The 23,684-nt window shown below is 35.8% G+C and overlaps 1 protein-coding gene across 1 annotated transcript in view; it reads left to right on the top strand.

Moving 5' to 3' along the window:
* Positions 1-23,684, top strand: part of LOC148944060 (epithelial splicing regulatory protein 1-like) — a 268,151-nt gene that overhangs the window by 43,183 nt on the left and 201,284 nt on the right. Inside the window, exons 4-5 of the mRNA XM_089100840.1 lie at positions 4,619-4,762; positions 22,802-23,033. Coding sequence (XP_088956966.1) covers positions 4,619-4,762; positions 22,802-23,033 — 376 coding nt within the window. The remainder of the gene's footprint in view (positions 1-4,618; positions 4,763-22,801; positions 23,034-23,684) is intronic.

Genomic DNA, 23,684 nt, shown 5'->3' with positions numbered 1-23,684 from the left:
TACCACAGAATCGTCAGCGTTGCATCATTCAGCTGTGAAAATAAATAAGCGAAATTGATTAGTTCAATTTGACAGGCTTTTTGTCCGTAAAAATTCAAACATCAACGATCTGTTGATTCCAAGAGCCAGCTACAGCCTCTTAAGCTGTTTGGTGCCATGCGTTTTTGGCCGATTTTTTGCTGATTCTTCACTCACGTTTGTTTTGTTGTTAATATTATTTTTTTTTTATTTGGCGCCCGCTACTACCAAAAACTACATAACTGCATATGGAGATCTTTTTCATCAAAGATTGAACTCCCGATTTTTTAGACTGTGTTGTCCTAATTACACAATCCAAACAATCGGATTTCGTTTTTACTGTCCTTGGTGCTTTAATGTTTATCAACATCAATTAGACCCCAACGCCAACAGCACGCTACCTACCATAAATGACTTTGACACAGGATAAAAGAGAAAAGGCAGCAGCAAGCTGGAAACTTTTTCAGGTTGACAGCCACGTCATTGTTAGATTTTTCTTGGTGACTCTTCTTTGAAGCAGGGTATTTTTGGTTGAAGAATTAGTTAATAAATAAAGTTAATTAGTAAAGTTAATTACCCTCAAAACAATAAATTAGTTCGAGCGCGAGTGCTTAGTTTGTAAGTTATAGAGATTCTCTAAAAATTTTGAAGTAGTGATATGTCAAAAACATCGATTAAACAAACGATATATATCTACAATTTACTATTATTATTTTTTAATCAGTGAAGGATGCATTAGCAAGTGACCCAGATCAAACTACAGACGTAAACCTTATATATAGATTGCAATTTTTTACTTCAACTAAACTCAATTTCGTTGCTAAAACATGCTTAGACAAAAAAAAAACGAGAACAATTTTGAGGCGTTAAAAATTTAAAGTTCGAAGGTAATCTAACAAACATTTTTAACCACCCTGGACCCATCTTAGGTGTATTCATGCTTGAAAACCTTGATTTTTAGACTTTTCTTTTGGTTGTTTCAAAATTATAAAGTCTTTAGGGTGTTACCACGTTCTCGCCAGTGTTGCCACATTGAATTGAAAAAAATACATAAGCAATACGAATTACTTAAATTTGACAGCGTTTTTCGTTCGTAAAAATTCAAATATTAACATCTGATGACCTCAAAGGCAACTATTCCTTCAAATTAAAGCTGCTTTATGCCATGTGTTTTTGGCTTTTTTTTGCGGATTATCATCCATGTTTCTTTTTTAAATTTGGCGCCGGCTACTGCCAAAAACTGCGTAACTTTATGATTAAATCTTTTTAATTAAAAACCGAATTCCCTTTTATTCCTGTATATTTAAAAAAAAATGTATTTAGATGTGGCAGTTTGCACTTAACCAACTTAAACAATCAGTCATCATTTTCACTGTCCATGGTATAAAAAGATTTATTTAAGCAATAGCAAAGGACGAAATATGGTGTGGGAGTCCCTATGAGCATCCCAGCAGTATTTTAAATAAAGTGACGATTATCTAGGATTTATCGCCTGGAAATAGTAAATTAGCGTTGTTTTGCGCCCATTCATATTGAAAAACCGCATAAATGCCCTTGCAATTCCATTAAGTCTAGCGGAACGGTGGACAGTAGATTTCGCTTCTGAATTACATATTTTGGGTTAAGCAATTCGATTATTTGTTGAGAAAATTCCTCAGTCATCCTGCTGTTACGGGAAGTAAATTTTGTTTTGTAGTGGTTTTCGAATACCCAAGTTGTGGCAAGGCAAGCCTCCGGGTAGTCGTCGCGGAAATTACTACATCTTGCCAATTATTCGGGTAGGATGGGTAGACGCTATGTTCTGCCAGGGTATTTTTTTATTTATGGAATATGTTGAATGCCATCAAGCATACCTGTATCCGGGAAACAGGTATAATAAGATTCATAGGGAAAATACAGAAGTTTCACAGCGCATCTTGTATTTTCTTGCACCTTCAGAGCGATGTAGAAATATTGCCGATGAAAAATAATCATTTAAGCGCCGGAAAATCGAAAATTTTTGTATCGTTTCATAGCTCCGAATGAGTTCTCCAAGAACAGGTTGCTGATGGGGAATCAGCTGACTCACTACCATCAATTAAATATTAATAGTTTAATAATTAGTTAATGTTGAGTTATTATTAATATATTAGAATGAGACACCACTGCCAATGGTCAGTAATGTCTTTTTTTTACTTAATAACATTTTTTTTTTTAATAACGTCCCTAATCCAATTACATTAATGGTTTGATAAACAGAAATATAACAAGATATGATATTGTTAAATTGACTATTACTAAGACTAGCGGCACGTGATCTTTATTTTTTGTTTTTTTGTGTCGTTAATCCGCTTATTAAGGAACGCAATCGGGCTTTTTGGAATTACGGCCGTCGAGCTTCTAAAGCTAAATAAACGGAACGAGCAAAAACGTGATCTTTTTGCAAATATATAATGTGTTTGCTTTGTAATCTGTTTACTTTTTCAAAGATAACTTTTGTGTCAGATAACAAAATTGACTCTTTATAGTAAATCTGAGTCATATGTTCTTATGTTATGTTTGTGTTCATTTTTTATTTATGTTATGTTTATTTTTTGTTTTTGTTATGTTTATTTTCTCTTTATGTTATGTTAATTGGCCTGCAGTTAAATCAGCACTCTGGTAGATGGGTGAAGCATTTACGCAGGTCTTCGGGCCGAACCTCCTTGAAATTAATTTAAAAAAAAAACTTTTTTTAACTGAAAGTAAGGAGCAATATTAAAACTTAAAACGAACAGAAAGTCCGTCTTAAGTTTTATATGGGGTTTCCGTTTTTAGTCCATATAGGTATACGTGGGGGGGGGCTTTCCCTTCCTCAACCTTTTAGTGTAATTTACGCTAAAGTCTTAAAAGTCTTTAAAAATACTTCTCATTCAAAATCAACGCTGGCCCTTCTGTTTGAGTAGTCTTTTCTAAATAAGCAAAACAAAAAGTCAGACTTTAGCCTAAAGAGCAAAAATCACCCCGAAAATCTTCAATTTATTTTCCAATAACAAACTATATTTCGCTATATTTGAACTATACTGGCAAATTGTGTAATATACAGCCCGATGTCCAGGGGCTATGGAGAGTCGTGTCATCACCAAAGTAAAATTATTTGTACCTTTCAGGTTTGCTGAATCAAATGTCCTTCTGAAAAATTTTGATCAGATGTGCTTGAAGAAAAATAGGCGTGGGAGGGGGCTATTTGCCCTCCAATTTTTGGGGTCACTTAAAAAGGGCACTAGAATTTTCTGATTTCTATTCGAATGTCCTATCTTCCAATTTTCTAGGACCATTGGTTCGATACGATCACCCCTGAAGAAAAGAAACAAAAAAATCTGTGATCTTTTTTGCCCCCCCCCCCCCCAAAAAAAAATTGCAAATTTAAAATTTTTGTAGATAGGAGCTTAAAACCTTAACAGTAGTGTTTTCTGATGTGCTGAATATGATGGTTAATTTTCATTATAATCACTTGACTTTTTGGGAGTGTTTCCCCCTCTTTTTGAAAACCAAATTGTCTCAGGCTCGTAGCTTTTGATTGGTTCCTTTGAGGTATCCGTTGTCATCAAAATTCCGTTTTTTAGAGTTACGGTTGCTTATGGACCGAATCGCTCCTTACTTACAGTTCGTTACCACAAACTGTTTTATATTCAAATTGCTGCTCTTTCTCCGGGACGTCCCTCCATTTTTTGTCTAATTTTCCTTCTTTTTTTTTGGGGGGGGGGAGGGGGGCTAATGAGTTAGCCCTTCATCAACACGTTATCGAAAATGGTGGATCGACTTATATCAATCGATAAAAAAATTAAGACAACCTAAACGAGGGTATTTTTAGCCAGTGGAAAAGAAACAGCGAAAAGAAAAAGCAGATATTTCGGCAAGAATCTCCGCCAAGACGTCTTCACCGCTCGAAAAAGGAAAGTAAAAGAAAACTAAATAAAACAAAAACTAATCTTTTGAAGTAAACCATACTGAGTCTGAGAAATCTATTATCCTCCATAACTTAGTTTATAAGTGTCGTCTCTGCCATTAAAATTTCTTTACAATACATTTAAAAATTCAACTATATTTTTTTTTTTTGAAACTATTAAATTCTAAAATTTTACATTAATAACATTGTGGGTGTCACATTTAAGAGGGTTTCGCAATCGCTGTCATCATTTATGTTTTTTTCTCTGATTTTTAGGTGATGGGTACGAAAGGGTTATTGAGAAAAAATGGGATCCCACGAATCTATATAACTCGACTTTTTTTTTCCGATTTATTTTCTTCATCGAGGCTCCCTCGACCCTATTTACAAGTCCTTTGATTTTCAGTCGTATGAACGAGCAAAAAAAATAATTTTTGTGTGCTGCGAATTAGTGCAATCAAATTTCTCTTTCAAAATTTTTGTGGTCCTCATTGAGGTTTTATTTGTCCAGTCTTCTTACCCTGAAAGTTTAAAATTAGGTGGAGAAAAGGTCTTAAGGTTTCATTAAAGGTCTAGCTAATGTTAAAACTCAAAGGTCAAATTTGTATAGTTTGTCATGTTATTGACAGTGTGGATGCCACCTTAATGTAGATGTTATAATTGTAATCATCATTAACGTTCTTTTTTTTTTAGGTGGTGGGTCTGAAAGAGTTTTTTGTTAAACCTCGAGCGGCAGATATAAATGAAAATGTACTCAGTGAGCAGGCTCGGGATGAGCTTGGACTCCAAGAAGATCAAGTCAGGTCTGGGAAACCCCTTGAATCCGCTATCGAAGAAGTAAGTCTATTTTTTTTCTAATTAGGAAAAACGAAACAATTTACATCGATAAATTAAGGTTTATATATTTTTGTATACTGAAAAATCAGTTTAGCTGCTTAAGCTCGAAACTGAAAATTTCTTACCAACTATTTTATTTCCGTAAATATTTAATTATCAAAGACATTAAAATAAAAATAGTTTTGCCCCCTTACCCATCTTAGTTCTATGCATACCTGAAAACCACAATTTTTTAAGAGTTTTATTTCGATTGTTTCAAGATTATGTTTGTAGGGTTGTACCTTATTTTTCGTCAGTATTGCCACGCCTAACCGTAATAATAAGTAAGCAAAATTAATTCATTGAATTTTACAATATTTTTCATTAGTAAAAATTAAAACCTTAACAGTCTATTAATTCCCAAGACAACTACACCTTCAAAGGAGAGCTAAACATTCTTGAGCTTTTTAGTGCCGTGTGTTTTTAGCTTATTTTTTGCCTAATTCTTAACCGCGGTCCTTTTCTTTCTATTTTGAAAACGGGTTTTCAAAACCCATCCTTTTCCTTTTCTTTCTCTATAAGGACAGGTTCTTTTCTTTCTTTATGATAACGGGTTATAATAGCGGGTTTTTGAAACTTGTTACTACCAAAAGCTGCACAGCTGCAGACGGAAATATTTCTTTACTCAAAATTTGAAATCTTTTTCTAATTCTAAAATGTGTATGGTTGTGAAGTTTCCACTTAATCAATTCCATTCCAATGTCCTTGAAAACAATCATTCATTTTCACTATACTTGGTGTTTTTAGTAACCCATGTCGTCTGGTAATATAGCATGCCGTCTGGTAATATATGTGGGGGGGGGGGGGTTACAAAAAGAAACCTTAAAAGGCCTCAAAAAGATTTGTTACATTTTTACAAGTCGGACAGAAATTTCAGGAGGGGGTTCAAACCCAGCACCCCCCCCCCCCCCGAGTGCGGTTTTGGTTACCCATAATTAGATGTGCCATCGATATTTTGATAGTCACAAGGAAATCTCAGCAAAAATGTTTTGGGGAAATGAGAGAGGCTCACCTGAGCTTTATTTGGTTTCTCTGATTAATTGATTTCTTTTTAATTCATTAACTCTGGAACCAAACAACGAATAAATCTAGACAAAAAGATGCAGCGCCAGTTTTTAATATTCTCCATTAAAAATGTTTTGAAATAAATGTCAAGGACCTTCCTTGCCTACACACGTTTCCAAAATATATATTTTTTTACTCATAATAAATAACAGATGTTTCTATGCTCATTTGCGAGTAGATACATTTGGTTATCAAAATATCATCATGATATTTAAAGCATGTTTTTGGTCAATTTAGTTTCTTATCTTAAAATTTCATAATAATAAAAGTCAGATCTATTGATTTGGCTTCCGGACTGCTCATATAAAAGAACATTTTCCTATATTCAAGAACGACTGCAAACCTAAAATACAAGAGGTCGATTTTTTAAAGGAAAAATGGACAAAAAAATAACAGGAGTGTCGTTTTCTATTGTTTTTAACTCTTTTTTTAATGTAATTTGTATATAATTTGATGTACTTGCCCTGACCATATGTTTTCCTGGTAAGGAGTCAGTCGGTACTTCTCACGGGCCACATCTATGACATTTAATCAACAATTTTTGAAGTTGCTGTACACTTACGTGTATAGGCATTTAAATCCAAATTACCACAATTTACGCCTTAAATTAAGCTTTGGTAAGTGCCTTGACAAATGCTCAAATGATTTTAAACTTTTGTATTACGCGACAAGAGTCCATTAAGACAGTATTTCTGAATGATTTATTAACCTTCTTAAATGCGGGCTTACAATTTCAATTTTTATCTAAAAAGGACAAAAATAAAGGTAAGAATAGTGGCAACCATTGTGTTACCCAAGCGGGACGGTAGTCAGGATGACGCTCCAAAAACAGCTTTCAAAATTTTTGTCACGTCATCTTTTGAACAATACCCAGAGGGAAAGACAATCTTTCCGCTTTTGGGTATGGGAGCAAAAAGCTCGGCGCTTGGCTGACTGAAAGTAGTTTTGCCTATAACTAGAATTAAAAGCTTCGGGAAATGTTTTTAATTGATGAATTTGAACGAGAAAATTAATACAAGAGACTGTCAAGAAATTTGGACGGTTTAGAAATTAAATTTGATTTTAATCAAACCAATGCCAATTTATATTTGTCTTTGAGCGGTTAGTGCTTTAAGTTTACCAAAAGCACATGTTTCAAAATAAACTTTGCTAGCCATTTTAGGAGATGTATTTTAAAGTAATAAAGACATCGAAATAAAACATTTTTTGCCCTCTGGACTCGTTATCCAGGGGCAGGGCCATATCCATATTTCGGGGGGAGTACAAACAAACTTTTAAAAACGCAATATTTTTTATTACTCATTTTTGTTGCGTTTTTGCGAGTCGGACACACATTTCCGGGGGGAATGTAAAATCTAAATAAACAATAGACACATCAAAATAATCATATTTTGATATTGATTCAAAATTTATTAGTTAACTGTTACCCATCAAAAGTTACGAGCCTGAGAAAATTTGCTCAATTAAAAAAAGCGAAGAAATACCGTCGAAACATCAGTGAAAATCACACCAACAGATTCAGCATATGATATTAGATAAACCTACTGAAGAGGTTTCTAGCTCCTATATACATAAATGTGGAATTTCGCTTTTTTTTTGTCAAAAGAAAGATCACGGATGCGTTTTTATTAGTTTTTTTTTATATGTGGTTTTCCCATGGATGACCGTATCGAAGCAATGATCCTAGAAATTGGTAGAGGGCTCATTTAATCGGAAAATAAAAGTTCTATTGCCCTTTTTGGCACTACAACCAAAAAAATTGACCGAACTTATCGAAGTGACCCAAAAAATTGGAGGGCAGTTAGCCCCCCCCCCCTCTCTCACGCCCCTTTTTTCTCCAAAGTCGTCCGATCAAAATGTTAGATAGCAATTTTGTTCAGTCAAAATGAAAGGTTCGATAAGTATGTCTTTGTGCATACTATGACCTCCCACATACCCTGGGGAAAGGGGTGTAAGTTACAAAATTTACCCATTGTTTACGTATAATGTTTTTTACGAAGATGGAATTGTCCGGAGGCACTTTTACAGAGGGTGGGGGTGGGGTATTTTACGTGGGAAAGCCTTTCCACATAGGAGTTTCCCGTGATGGGGGAAGGGGGTAATTTTTCACGAAGGGGGCCTGATTTATCGGCATTGTTCAATACCTTGTTCTTTACGCTAAATTTTGACTGTTAGTCCCATTTTTTAAGAATGTCTCCTGAAGCACAAGGGCCGTTAAATTAGAATAAGTAGCTTTTTAAAAAGTGCTAAAAAACTTTAGGGTGACGAGCAAGGTATTGAGGAAGGAAAATCCCTTCATATACGGAATAATTTCTGTTACTTTTTGATTTTAATGTTTCTTCTTACTTTCTTTCAGCTGGAAAATCTTTAGTGTTAAAAAAACTGGAAAACTTTAATGTTATGTTAAGCTCAATACATTTTGTGCACCTCTTATTCCCTTATATTCTCGAAATATATATATATATATATATATATATATTCACTGCTTTTGGTTCTTTAAGAAAAAAAATATGCTTCAGTAAAACATTTTGCATATTTATTGGCAGAATTTTCGCATCTGGTATTTGCAATTTCTGGGGACTGTAATTTACATTTAAATTATGAATGCCACGCCTTTGACCTGAATGCCACGCAAGAACAATTTGTTCTGCCAGTTCGACACAAACAGCATTCTTTAATATTTGAAACGAGTAAAATTTTCGTGCTTAGATTACATCAGACGTCTTTGGAAAGTCTAGAATGGATTATCGAAAAAATCACCGCTGCAATAAGTTTTAAAGTTCTTTGTAATAAATACTTGATTGATTAGCAAGTCTCGCCCTGCCTTTAGGGGTTGAACCTCAAGGGGATTAAGTTGCTATTAATGAGGAAATCAACTGTTCGAAAGGTAAAAAGTCGTATGTACCGTTGCACAAACCAGATTTATTTTATTAACTTAGTAACGCTTATTTGGCAATTGAATGACCTCCTTTAGTAACTAGTCGAAGATTTCTTGCCTGGAAATTTGACCGGAATTTAAGTTAAAATTACAAAGTATAATTTATTAGTAAAATTACTAAGTAAAATTTATTAGTATAATGACTAATAAAATTACAAAGTAACATTACACATGCTTCTATGATGTTGTACCCAAGGCGGAAGGGTGTATGTTACACTGTTCTAGGTGTTTAACCTCCCCCCTCCCCCATGAAAATAAAATACCCCCCCCCCTCGTGGAAAATAAGGCTTTCCTAAATTGAGAATTTTATTTGAGTTTTATTTTTCTAACTTCTGTAGGGGGAAGGAATTTTGGTACTTGTGTATTATGCGCCACTCAGTCAAGTTTACGCTGTGTAAAATTCGAGAGCACACCGGTTTTTTCGTTACTTTAGAAATAAATTTGGGCTATAGATTTGCACATTAGAGGGGAGGGGGGTGAAGTATAGCGGGTCTGCATACAAAATGTGTTTGGTACAATTGTTCTGCATTTTAGATAGATAAATAGATAAGTGTATTTTAAAGCCAAACATACGGCCATGAACACAGTAAAATAACATAAATGACAGGCACAAATAGCATAAACTTTGATGAGCGATCATCATAAAACACTTAAATGAAACACTACATTAACCTAACAATAGTACTTAATACCTGGAAAAACGGTCATTGAAAAAAAAATTACATTTAACACTTGGAAAAATAACACTTAAATGAAACATTACATTTACTGTATACTGGGATTTTTTTTGTTCTTTTTTTAGTTAACAAAATATCCAGATACCTCACTATTTTTCTGTATTTTTTTTAGTGGGCATATTCCTAGAAAGAATTGTTTTCTGGCTTCCAATTGTCCAAATACTTTACCCCCCCCCCCCCTATGTGCAAATATATATATATCTCAATTTATGTATTTTCTATATATTCTGTCACTTGTCTTTGTCTTGCCTCGCGCTAAGCTGGAGAAAAATAACGAAGAAACTGATTTGTTCTCGAGTTTTGCACAGCGTAAACTTGAGTGAGTGGCCCATAATACACAAGTACCAAAACTCATTCCCCCTACGGAAATTAAGAAAATAAAACTCAAATAAAGTTCTCAAATTTGGAAAGCCGTATTTTCCACGGGGGGGGGGGGTATTTTCCAGGGGAGGGGGTCTTTTCCGGGGGGGGGGGGTAAACGCCGGTCACCATATTACACGTTTTTTCTAGAATTAGAAAGATTCCTCTCAAGTGAATTTTTGTCAACTGGTCATAGCTCCTGAGGAATATATATACCTCATAGGAGGTAGTGGAGATCGGACTAAACCAAAGGTGTTGTAGCAACTTTATTAAGAGTTATTTTGTATAAAAGAAACCATATGTACTGTTGCTTATGTCAGATTCTTCATATGAACTTAATGCTTTTTTGGCAATTGAACTACCTCCTTTAGTAACTAGTCGAAGGATTATAGCTATTAAATTCGTTCGGGTTTAAGGTTGAAATAAATAACCTGTTATGTAAGTTTTCTTAACGTCGATTTCAAGACGAAAGGGCGTATCTTATACATTTTCTTAAAACGAGAAAGGTTCCTATAATGAATCTTTATCAACTGGTGACATTTCCAGAGGTATATATGCCTCATGGGAGGTAGGGAAGATTGAATTGATGCAAGAAATGTTTTGTCTACTCTATTAAGGAGGATTTCCTGGTATAAGAAAAACGTATGTACCGGTGCTTAAGCCAGTTTCTTTTTATTTGCCTGGTAATGATTTTTTTTCCAATTGAATCATCTCCTTTAATAGCCTCCTTTGAAATAACAAAAAAAAGCAATTACAAAAGTATTCCTAACGTCAAAATCTAGGCGAAAAGACGTATCTTGTGCGTTTTCTTAAAATGAGAAAGATTCCTCTATTGATACCTTATCCACTGGTCCCAATTCCAAAGGCATCTATACCTCATAAAAGTTGGGGAATATCGAACTAAAGCAAAGAATGTCTTAGTAACTCTATTAAGAGTGATTTGCTATTAAAAAATAAAATATATGTACCGTGGCATAAGCCAGATTCTTTTATCGATTTGTGAACTATTTTTTGGCAATTGACAGTTTTAGGCAACAACTCCCTTAGGTTACTAGGCGAAAGACTGTAGCCTGTAAATTCAACCAGATTTAAGGTTGAAATTTCAGGTCTGAAAGAATTCTTCAAAATATTAAAAAAACTGTGCTTGGAAAGCGATTGTTAACACTCATACAGCTCAGCACTCATACTCTTCAGCACTAATAGCGCTAATCAGCTCCTCGGCACTAATGTTTTTGTCAAAGCGGCACAACTGTTATTGACTACTTCAAGATTTTGGATCAACTGTTTCGGCTGTTGTAATATGCCCTCTTTTTAACGGTTCTCCAAACAGCCACATCACCCGTCTCCAACGTACTCAAAATTGAGCAGCTTGCGCAGCAACTTCTGGAAATCCTCTTACCAAACCCTTGCAATCGATCCAAGATCGTTTCGACGTGGCAACTATCTTGGTCTTTATATGCATTCTCCTCCATCAGAAGAGTTATCGGAGTTCATTCTGGAAAGAACAAAGCTCAAACTGTTTTGTATTATTACCATATTCCATCCTTGTCACAAGTACTTATTTCATTATTCTAGTCTCAAAAAACTACATTTGTTTGATTAGGAACTGTAACTTTTTCCTTGATTGAAATAAAAACTGAATATATCTTATTATTCTGCAAAAACGACTCAGTTAAAAATGTATTTTTTTTACAAGTTGACTTTTGTTCCCCCAATCACCTGCCACTAAAATCTCGGCCTTATTTTCTTTTTCCATAAATATTACTTTTCGCTTCCCAAATATGTATTTAATATATTTAAAACTTGTAATATGAATATTGTAATTTACCCTTGTAATGCATTATTTGGAATAACATCAGAAATAAGTGAATTATGCCTATCCTAAATTACAGATCAGAAATATGGGGATATCAGTCGGCAAAGCAACTAGAAACCCTTCAACTTCAATATTATAAACGAGTTTTTGGCTTACAGAATACAACACATACGTTAGTATGAAAAGCTGACCTTGGTATATTTAACCTGAAATTGAAAAGATACACCCAAATCATCAAATTTTGGTTAAGACTCCTCAAACTTCCGCAGACTAGACTTGCCCGAGCAGCATATGAGGGTCTTCTCCTTCAGCAAGGCGGTATCCAGGGGGGGGGTTACCCGGTTTGAACCCCCCCCCCCCGAAATGTTTGTTTGACTCGTAAAAGCGTAACAAAAATGGACATAAACAAATTTTGTATGCGTTTTTTGTGTTTTTTTATGTAACCCCCCCCCTAAAAAAATTTAGTACCCACCCCTGAACAAAAATCCTGGATGCGCTTCTGTCCTTCAGTGTAACAAAACATCATGGACAGTACAAATCAAAAGGATATTTGACGAGGACGGATTTTCAAGCTCGTGAGAGAAAGGAAAAGGGCCTGAAGATCATGAAAAGTTCTGCAAGGAATTTAGTGCAAGACTTGAAGACTAAGAAATCCAACTATGGCAATCAACTGTGGATAAATCTCCGAGTCTTACCTTGTATAGAGAAATCAAAGAGAATTTTGGACAGGAGTTTTATTTTAAGCTGGGATTGCCCATTAAATATCTGAGGATCTGGATTCAGATTCGAGCTAATTGTCTTCCAATTCATGGTGAGATTGTAAGGAATATGAGGGAAGGTCCGGAGGCCGGGTGTTCTTGCTTCAGATGTGGGGAGAACGATTATGGGTTGGGCTATTTCCTCCTCCGGTTTAAGCAGCTTTCTTACTTAAGGAGATCAATTATCCAAGATGGGGAAGATAGGCCGCTTCGTGGGTTAATGAGGTCTAGGTCTCCCTGTTATATTGAGCAGTATGCAATTTTGTATTGAAGGGAAGGATGTCAAATGGAGTGTAATTTTTCTTTAGTATTTGTCTTTTTTGTATATGGCTTTAAAAGGTTTATAAATACAGATTATTATTATTATTGACTATACCCTCTGAATTTTGTCAGTAGGTTATCCTTTCGGTTTTAAATGAGTAAGGTCAAAAAACTGTAACTAAATAATTGTGAAAATTGTCAATAATTTCACTTAAATAGTTTTGTAACAGAATTTCAAAATGACCGCTACTGGTCCCTGCGGCTCCCCGCCCTCTGATTGGTTTGCAAAACATTTGTACAAACAAATAGCGACTCCTTTTTTGCACTTGGATAAATTTTATGACCTACATTTTGGCTTGAAATTAAAATTGGATGTATCGTATTTATGTTGCATTTTTAATAACAGACTCTTCATTACTAATGATAATTGCAGTTTAAATGGCCTCCTGATTCCACCTGACTAAATTCAGCACATTAATTATTCAAAGGATAGCCGCAGAGAATGGGTATATTTTAAAAATTGATTCATTCCTTTTAAGAGGGGAATTTAAGCCCCATTAATTCCCCTGAGGGACTTTGACTTTTTTGTTGGGAACTGATAGCCATCAAAGGATGAATTATGATGAGGTTGAAAAGACCAATGTTTAATAACTTGTGTGCTTTGATTGAGGTTCTAAAATTACGAATTGACATTAAAGTTATTGGCACAAATATGTTTAGAGTTTCTTAATTGTTATGTAAACTTACTTGACGTAACCGGATTGTACGCAAGGGAATCTTGCCCAAGCCCCCAATACCCTATGCTTTTTGCGAATTTTCTGCAAGGCTTAAATGACGACTTTTACCCAACCCCCTCCTTCTCTCCAACATGTTTTATGTGGCTGACTGAAGTACCCTTTTAGATCCATAGTTAGAAAATAAATTTGATAACTTTTTTCCTAACAAGAAGGCCTAATTGCTTTAAGTGGCAATGAAAGGCATATTTAGTTCAATCTTCGTACTTTGGATTAACCTATTTGGCTAACTGTAATGCCCGATTCACGTCATAGGTCAAACATGTCGATAAAAGAGCCAAGATATATATAAATAGTACATGTTTTTTCGTGAGGCGTAGCTAGAGTTTTCAGCGTCCGGAGGCAATGTTGGGTTTTGCCCCCTCCCGTCTCATCACTACAACAATATTAAGTAGATCATTGTTTTGACATAAAAACTCAGTTTATGCGCTCCCTCAAGGCTGTGCCCAAGGACAACTGCCCCCTTGTTATGTCACTAGTTTTTGTTGATTTTGTTCTCCGTCCTCCCTACCATCACTACCAGAATGTACATGTATCATTTTATTGACAAAAACATCAGTTAAACTCCTCCTCAGAAGCCGTCCCAGGGGACAGCCGCCCTCTTGCCCCTCTAGCTACGCCACTGACTCTTGATTTTAACCCCCCGCCCCCTAACTACCATCACCAACACATTATAAGTAACCAAGGCTCAGGGTGTTTTTTCACTGATGAAAAAAAATTGGAAGAATAGGAAGATAAGTCTGCAAACCAAGGTTAGAATTTTAGAAGCTACAATGATGACAGTGGTTAAATATGGCTCTGAAGCAGGGACGCTCCGAAAAGCGGATGAAGATTTGCTAGATGTTTTCCGGAGAAATTGCTTAAGGATTGTTCTTGGTACCCGGCTGACTGACCGTATTTCAAACAATAGGCTATACGAAAAATGTGGTTCAATGCCGCTCTCTAAGGCTATAATGAAAGAAAGGTTGAGGTGGCTAGGGCACGTTGTGCGGATGACAGATTGCAGAAGATTGTTCTTTTCGGCCAACCTTCTAGGGCTAAACGGAAAGCAGGTCGTCCTCGTCTGGGGTGGGGGGATGTCATAAGGAAAGATTTAAAGGAAATGGGACTTCTTGGGCGGGTGTAAAAAGGGAGGCTTTGAATAGATTGGGGTGGAGGGGGAGCGTGAGGAGCTGTGTTGGCCTCAGACGGCTTGGTGCTGCGGTGAGTTGTTAGTAGTAGTAGTAGTATTTTATTGACCAATAAGACTAATTTTGGCGTCCCCTCAGAAACTGTACCTGGTGTCAGTCGTCCTCCTTGTCCCTCCCCTCTAGCCACACCACTGTTTTTTTCGTGATTTTGGTGTTGTAGAAGTAGTAAATTTAAATGATAAAAAATTGGTTAGAAAAGTTTGTATCAAAACTAACTTGTGCTCAACTAATGCCTACTAAGGCGATTCCTATGCATCTTTTTTTCCAGATTCGTCTTACGGATAGGAAAACTGCCGCTTCAAGCCCGAACTTCTTTATAATTTCAAGAAATAGTGCATCACTTTTTTAATCTGATTGATCAGTAAAAAATTTTACGCTTTAAAGTTAAACATTACTCAACTCAAAAATTTACGAACAAGATACATAATTGGCGCTGTAGTCTTGCGTAATCTTGGTTTGAATTGTGGCTATGATTTGGCCTGGGCATAACAAGAATGAAAGAGAGAATAGGTTATAGTTTACGATCTAACCTATTGGTTAAGAGATATTTAATTGACAGACGTGACTATAACGTGGCCCAAGCGTAGAACTTTCTGAAAAAAAAACATTCAGCGCTTAGTACTACTCACACCCATAGATTGGTTTCAAAACTCATATTTAATTCTTTTTTTACCATTGACGTAATTTACTGGGCCATATTGAATTTCCCTTCCCATATTGCAATGTGTGCAATCTAGTTCTTGACAACACTAATATTGCCAAGCTATCAAAATCAGCCCTATTAGTTCTTAATGCATATTAATTAAAAGATGTATGTTAATATAGAATTCCCTAGTCATTGCCCATAAAAAGTGCGGGCATGTTCTTCTGCAGGTTAGGGAAACCAGACTTAACTGTTATTTTGATCCTGGCTTAATAAGAGCAGGTGCAATAGAAGAGTATATTCTGTGAAATGTTTGATCTAACACAATAGAATTGTTACCTTAGAGATGAAAAAAGCAGAGAGGTGTCTCTCAAGGATATAAGATCTGCCATACTCCCTTCCCTGGTTTCCAATTGTATTATCTTCTGTTGAAATCCTTAAAAAATTGAATTAAATCCTTGCCCCCCCTCTCCAACATTTTCGTGAATTATCACCCCTCGCAAAAGACTCCACTTTCATGTATGGAATTAGGCCCCTCCAGTCCATGTTTTGGTTAAGCCTTTTATCAAATTACTGTTAAAGTTCGATCTGGTAACGGATCATAATCTGACTCTTCCACTCATCCTCAGTGTGTGCACTTCTTACCTTAGTATTTTTTTACTTCTAAATGATACAAATTTGCATTACACTCTCTCGTAGTGGCTGAGGTTACAAATCTGTGTCCACGCTGGGGAGCTTACGGGTAAACCAATTCCCAAGAAACATCTGTATTTCAGATGCCACTTGAGTCGGAAAAACGTCTGGTCCTAATCCGAGAAGAAGAACTACGCTTTAGAAACTCGACAAAAAAGAAATGAGGAGGCTAAAGTTGTTTTTCACCTTTTTCTTTATCCATCTTCAGTGCTTCCACCCGAACATTCTGGGAATAAAAAAAAGAAGAAAAAAAAAAACAGTCTGGGAATAAAGCATTTTGGTGCTAAAAAAGAGCAGAATTATAGTATGATGCAACCTGAAATTAAAAAAAATTAAAAGTATTTGAGTACTATAAAAGAACAGAATTATGTTAGGATACAGTCCGAAAAGGTCTAAATAAAGAATATATAAAATATATTCATATATATATATATATATATATAAATATATATATATATATATATATATATATATATATATATATATATATATATATATATATATATATATATATATATATATATATATATATATATATATATATATATATATATATACATTTAGATTGCATACATTTCTTATAAATACATTTCTAACACTCAGATTGCATACTCTCATCATTTGACAATTTTTCCTCATACTATTTCTATACTTCTTATGAAATGACGACTGAACAGTAAGCCTGTATTTCCATGTTGGTTATTTTGTTTCAAATGTCACGTATCATTCTTCTGTTACATCCAAAATCCCTATTCCCATAACAAAAATCCCTGAAAACTGCAAGGAAAAAAAGAAGAAGGAAGTAACTCCAAACTTAAAGCAGAATTAAGTATTATAGTAGGTCTGAAAATTTTTTGAGGAAAAATGTTCAAAGTAAATCTGGCTAGTCTAAAATATAGTAGTAGCGGAAGCACTGTCCATACTAGAATTGAACTCGGGTATTAACCTACCAGTCTTTTGAATCTTTAAGCAGATCTCTATTTTTGTCTTTAAGACAATGTTGCCTTGGTTTATGTAGATAAAAAACCAAATGAAATTTTTATTTACCTATTAGCTAATTTTGTTTTGCCTGACTATTCTTCTCGGGTTACAAGTTGCCTGTTGCTTAAAAGGTACTTCTACCTTCTGGGATTGGATACCCACGTTAAAATACCGGTTTGGGTAGATTTGCTTCAGTCGATACGGGTTTATTAAAAGCAAAAATTTACAGTTACGATGAAGGTAGCTGAGGTGAAATAGTAAACTCCCCTCCTAAATATGAAGGGCATGCAGGGTCGTATTCAGGATTTTATGTTTCGGGAAAGGTGCCTACCAAAAAAACTTCTAGATTAGTGATTATCAAAATTTCGGTGTGCAACATATGTTTAGATGTATGGTTGATACTTTTGTATGCGTGGGACAAATTTTTTTTGGTGGGGGGAGGGTAGAGTTTAAAACGGGTGACCGCCCTTGGATACGGCCCTGCCACCATGTTCTCAGTTTTCTAGTTTTCCCACCTTAGAAACATTGGCGAATCAACCTACCTTATTTCATATTAGAAAAGCTGTAACTCGCTTAGAAATGGCATAAATTATTGTAATTTATTAATAATTTACCGTGTTAGATTTTTCCCCACTAATTACTAACTACCGAAGATTAAGGACTCTTAAAACCCCCTTGGGAATGAAGATTTCCTGACATGTCGCTTTTACATCTTTTAGAAAGAGGGAACAAAATATTGCAAGTTTAAGGATTTTTTGTTTGTTTCATTGATAGGGCTACATTCAGAAGACATAATAAATCTGCGATTTAAACCAAAGTGAAAATATAGACAAACAGGTATAATATTTCAACAAATAACATAAACTCTTTACATGGTAAATCCTTTATCCTTTATGCAAGTTGTGAAAGCTAGTCCTCTCCTTTTGATTTATTTTTGTCAAGGGATTCATTAAATTAATATCTTTATCACCAAAATAGTATCTTTTTGTCAAAAAAAAAATGTCCCTTCGATTATTTTTTTATCTAGAATGTTTTTTGCAATTTTTTACAGATATTTGTTTATTTAGCACAAGAAAAAACATGCAAAAGGGTACCAACTAATTAAATACCTAGAATTACATCTGAAAAATAGAATTAGGAAAAAAATCAAAATATCTGATAAGATCCAAATGTAGCTGATGCTACTACTACTATTAACAGCTCACTGCAGCACTAAGCCGTCTGAGGCCAACACAGCTGCGCATGTTCCTCCTTCATCCCAATCTATTCGAAGCCTCCCTTTTACACCCTCCCAAGAAGCTCCAATTTCCTTTAAATCCTTTCTCATGTCCTCTGCCAACACCACTCGGGGTGGCCTTCTTTTGTTTGGCCCTATATGGAGGGCCAAAAAACGATATTTGACAATCTGTTGCCCTTCATCCGCAAAACGTATCCTAGCCATATCAACTCTATATATGGCTTTATTTTTGCAATTTTTTACAGATATTTGTTTATTTAGCACAAAAAAGACCATGCAAAAGGGTACCAACTAATTAAATACCTAGAATTACATCTGAAAAATAGAATTAGAAAAAAAAATCAAAATATCTGATAAGATCCAAATGTAGCTGATGCTACTACTACTATTAACATCTCACTGCAGCACCAAGCCGTCTGAGGCCAACACAGCAGCGCACGTTCCTCCTTCATCCCAATCTATTTGAAGCCTCCCTCTTTACACCCTCCCAAGAAGCTCCAATTTCCTTTAAATTCTTTCTCATGTCCTCTGCCAACACCACTCGGGGTGGCCTTCTTATGTTTGGCCCTATATGGAGGGCCAAGAAACGATATTTGACAATCCGCTGCCCTTCATCCGCAAAACGTATCCTAGCCATATCAGCTCTCATTGTAGCCCTGGAAAGCGGGATAGAACCACATTTTTTTGTAGAGTTTACTATTTGAAATAAGATTATTCAAATGGGTAGCCCAAGACTATCCACAATTCTTCAGGAAAACGTCTAACAAATCCTCCTCCGTCTTCCGAAGCGCCCAAGTTTTAGAGCCACGCTCGACCTTTTTGTCATCAGTTGACACCTCGTAATAATTAATCCACTATCAGATAGATAAACCTGCCATTTACGTGCGATAGATCTGAAGCCCTTCCTATTTACGAAACAACTTCCAATGGTGTCATAGCTTAGGTCATAAATGTTCTTCTATTGTTTGTACACGGATGATATTGTTATATTAAGGATTAGAAGTGTCGTTTGCTTAAATATTTGGGGACAGTCATACCGATTGACTCATTATTTTTACCGACCAATATAGGCTATTTCGGTGGAAAACCACATACTTACGTCAAAACCTCACAACTTTATGTTGAAATTCTATGATCTCAATATTTTGTAGCCACTGACTGAACACCTTGGGCGCCTTGGGGGAGGAACGCAAACAAAATTAATGGAATACAAGTACACCCTCAGCACAAGCAGGTGTTCATTCTGTACAATTTCTTTTCCGGGTTATATCAGAACTTGTTGACAGATCACATTTGAAAAACTTGTGAAGAATTGCTTTCTGTCTGAAGAACTGTGTCCCAGTACCAAAGTATAATCACCTACGGAACAAGTACTGACAAAATTCTCCAAAAGTGACCCCGCGTACCTCAGCGCCTCTAGACGCAAAATGTTGTACTACTTAATCGCTCCGAGCCAAAGTACTTTGCTCCGGTCAATAATTATGCAAGAGTGTGATTCAGGCAACGAGTGGCCAGGATGAACCGCGTTACTGCGTTTTTTTGGTGCCAGGTTCGCATAGGTATACAAAGGGTCACTTTTTTGTGTGGAGAGGATAGGTTTTGTCAGTACTTGTTCCGTAGGTGATTATACTTTGCCCAGTACTATTGTTGATTCTGGAAGAGCAACACTCAGGCTGGTGAAGTTGATCAAAATTATTTAAATTGAAGACAAATTCATAACGATTAAACAATTTGCCAAACAAGTCAAGATTTTACAGAGCTCGCAGTTCCCATTTAGAGAACTAGGCTAAGAACTAATTGAGATTAAAAAGTTACAATAAAAGTCCAAGGGAATAAGGGCTGAAGACAAAGTTTGCTTAGAAATTTATCATTCTGGCTAAAACGGACCGCTGAAATTCTTTTTTGTTCTAGATATAGATTTATTGCCTTATTGTTAGGGCAATACTCACGAAACTCTTGCTCAAGCCACAAAAATCCATTGCCTCCGTGTCTGAAAAGATGCTAGAGGATAAAAAAGCGTTGCGATATACAAGCCGATGAACGGAAAATACGAATGGTGGAAAATAATGGTAAATAGAGAATCAAACCTAAATAACTGGTTCACACTCCTCAGGGTTTTGCTGGTCCTCAACTACAATCGTGCAGCTCTCGCCTAAACATTCAGGTTCAGGTTTCAGGTTCATACATTTTTATTAACAAAAAAACAACTCAATGTGACAACAAGTCGCACTAAAGCAAGAAGATGCTTGAAAAAGCGACCGGAAAGGAGTGCTTCTTTAAAACCATGAGTGGGTTTTAGGGATACAGCAGCGCAAACCCTAAAAATCTCAATCCTTATGATCTAATTGACTTTTGTTTGACTGTTTGACGAATCTAACCTCCCCCCCCTCCTTTGAAATACAATGGAATTTTTCTTAACCAGGAATTTGAATGGTAAGTGGATAAATTGCGATGAAAAGAGAGAAAACCCCCAGGGTATTCAAACCAATAAAAGCATGACTATTAACCCTGCCGAATTCCTTTTTACCAAATTCTTTGTTAATAGTATCACAGATTAACCCCCCCCCTACGTTATTGGTACAGTTTTTATTGTGGTAATCAGGGAGTTTTTATGATACGGTCCAGATCGATCTTGCAGTAAGTTTGCCAATATTTCGTCCTAAACCTCCATTACAAATAAATCCAAATAACACAACCTTGGATCAAGATTGCTGCCTGGTGAAAAAAATCACTAGATTTTTGTGATTTTTAGTTATTTTCTTTATCAGTCTAGTGAATTATGTGCTGATTATTAGTGATTTTCTTGCTCCGTCAATATAAAAAATCGCTAGAAATTGCGACAAATTACTAGGGATGGCAACCCTGACCTTGATGTCTACACGTTAATGTGACGCAAGAATAGGGATAGGTTCTATTCTTGTGTAGGGTTCAAATTTCACTGCCCAAGCTCAATGTCGCGGCATTGCAAGTATGACATAGTGCTTGCGTAGATCGGTATGAAAGGTCAATGTGAAAGAGGCTTTATGCTCAAGCAAAATGGCTTGATATGTTTGACATGCGTAGACTCTTGAGGGTTTTATCAATGTATTTACTGTTATTACAATTATTCACCTGCCACGCCACTGTGAATGATAACACTTTAAAAGCATGCCCTTTTTCGCTAGGCGGGTTATAGTGCATGCACTGATTCGTGTCACGAGTTTTACTTTGATGGGGTGAAAAAAAAAAAACAGAATTAGTTAGTCTTTTTTTTCTGACGTATTTATGGACACAAGATACATGACATTAGCAACCCAACGCTTGAGGAGTGGCAGCTTTAGTGACTGTCGCATAAAGGCGGTAAAGGGAAGATCTAGAAGTGCAAATGCTGTCTGTAACAGTCTTTCCTAAGATGACTCCAATGTAACGGGAGTTATTCGAAGTTCTTTTTACCCCATTTTCATGGACTCAAAAATGCTGTATGATCGTCAATTTATTGTGCATAAACCCGTGCTTTAATTACGTAGAGCCACACTTGAAGATGTATTTTAAACCCTTAAATATAGTATTCTTTTTTTTCTTCTTTTTGATGTCCGCGCAAATGGGGTCACTTACCGTGAGGAACAGGTGTTAAGAATCATTGTTTGCTCGTCAGAGATGAAGCGACGTTTTTTGATTCTTGAAATGTCATGGTTCTTTTAATGTTCTTCTTACTTTGAATGGCTTCTACCCAAGCTTGTCTAATTCAGACGAAAAGCGTCACGACTCTTGTTTTGATTCTTCTGACGATTCCCATGATCATCATGAAATTGATCTTTAGCAAAATGGTTTTAGGGCCTTAGGAAATGTTTGCAAATAGAATGTCTTTTATTCTTTTACTTTTGCAGCCCGTTAAGAAAGGGAACCACTTCCGGGTGTTTACAATCAAATAAAAACAAGACTTGTCTACACCGGGGGGGGGGGTAAACATGTTTCCTTTCTCACCTTGCGATGAGATGTGGGATCTTTGATAACCTTGGGTAATAGATTGTTCATTTACAAAAAAAAAACTTAAAGATCTGCCATTGAAATCTAGGTCGTTTGTGGCATTTGCCCACCAATTCTTCAATTAGTTGCCTGGTCGCCTGTGCCGGTCTCGTCAAAGAGCAGCTAGAAGCACTTTCTTGAAGATGTAGTCTTTGGGTCTTCCCAGGACAGGATAATAAACTTATTGGTATGTAAATGCATTTTTTGCTCAACATAATGCATCTATGTTATGACACAGGACGGGTGTTATACGGTTATGTTTCGTTTTTTTTTTTTGTATAATTTCAAAAACCATGTTTGCCGGCCATAACAAAAACAAATGAAGGAAATGAAGACCCATAATAAAATTAAGGATTTAATTTTCTCTTATAGCGCTGAAGAAGGAAGGCGGTTATCCCCGAAATATTCGTTTTTCGTCCAGTATTTTAATTGGCCTTAAAACATATTCCCGATTTTCATTTATTTAACTTTTTTTGTTAACTTTCTTTCAATGGAATTTAATCGAATTAATTTGTTTTTCAGTTTGATCGATATGCACGGTCAATGTATTTCATTGGCGGAAACCGTACTATGACTCTAGTCACTGATGGTCAGCTGTCCCTTCGTCAATGCCTGCATCCTGAAGCCTGTACAAAAGGGTTGGACTTACCAGAGTATTATAACTCATTTTATGATCTAAGAAAGGAGGTCGCCAAGAGTCTCAATTTGCCTTCATCCGAAGATAAAATTAATTCCGTCCGTGATGCTTTAATGCGTATCCTTTTCCGTTGCATAAGTATCTTAATTTTCGTTACTACTATTTTTGGAACAGGAAAAAAAAAACATGTCTTTTAGGGGATTCGATACGTTAAAGTGATCACCCTATCTTGCCCATTATAAACTTTCTTAGTTTGTGTGGCCAAACTATTTAGAATTGATTGGACGGTCTTGCCATAACTTGTATAGCCTGAATAAGAGATCTCAATAAGTGAAAGGTACTAAAAGCCGACATCTACTTTCCTAGAAATTTTAGAAAAACCGTTTAACTTCTCCTTTTCTCTGCCAGAAATAGAGATATTCACTTTTATTGAAACTTACATCATTAGAAATGTGTGAATTTAGTGTTTTCAATTAAATGTAGCTGCATTTTCTTTTTAAAGCTCAGGAATGGACAGTCCCTAAAAACGCTCTGGTATACCTGCTAGGAGAACTCTAAAAATTAACTCAAAGTATATATCATTTGAGCAATTTGGCAGCTTTGGGAGTTCTCTATGGTGCTTCCCTCTTGGATTGAAAACCTTACCAACACAGGGGACGTACAATTCCATTGTTTTGTCAATCACATTTCATAATCAAATAAAAAATTATCAATAATTCTCGATTGGGGCTAATCCCCGAAGAGAATTTGTTAATGGGTTATGCGTCC

The sequence above is a fragment of the Artemia sp. Qi Xiang Cuo genome, chromosome 14, assembly GCF_049724085.1.
Source record: "Artemia sp. Qi Xiang Cuo chromosome 14, ASM4972408v1, whole genome shotgun sequence".
NCBI lineage: Eukaryota > Metazoa > Arthropoda > Branchiopoda > Anostraca > Artemiidae > Artemia > Artemia sp. Qi Xiang Cuo.
The sequence above is the reverse complement of the archived record's forward strand: the minus strand, read 5'-3'. Positions and strand labels throughout refer to the sequence as shown.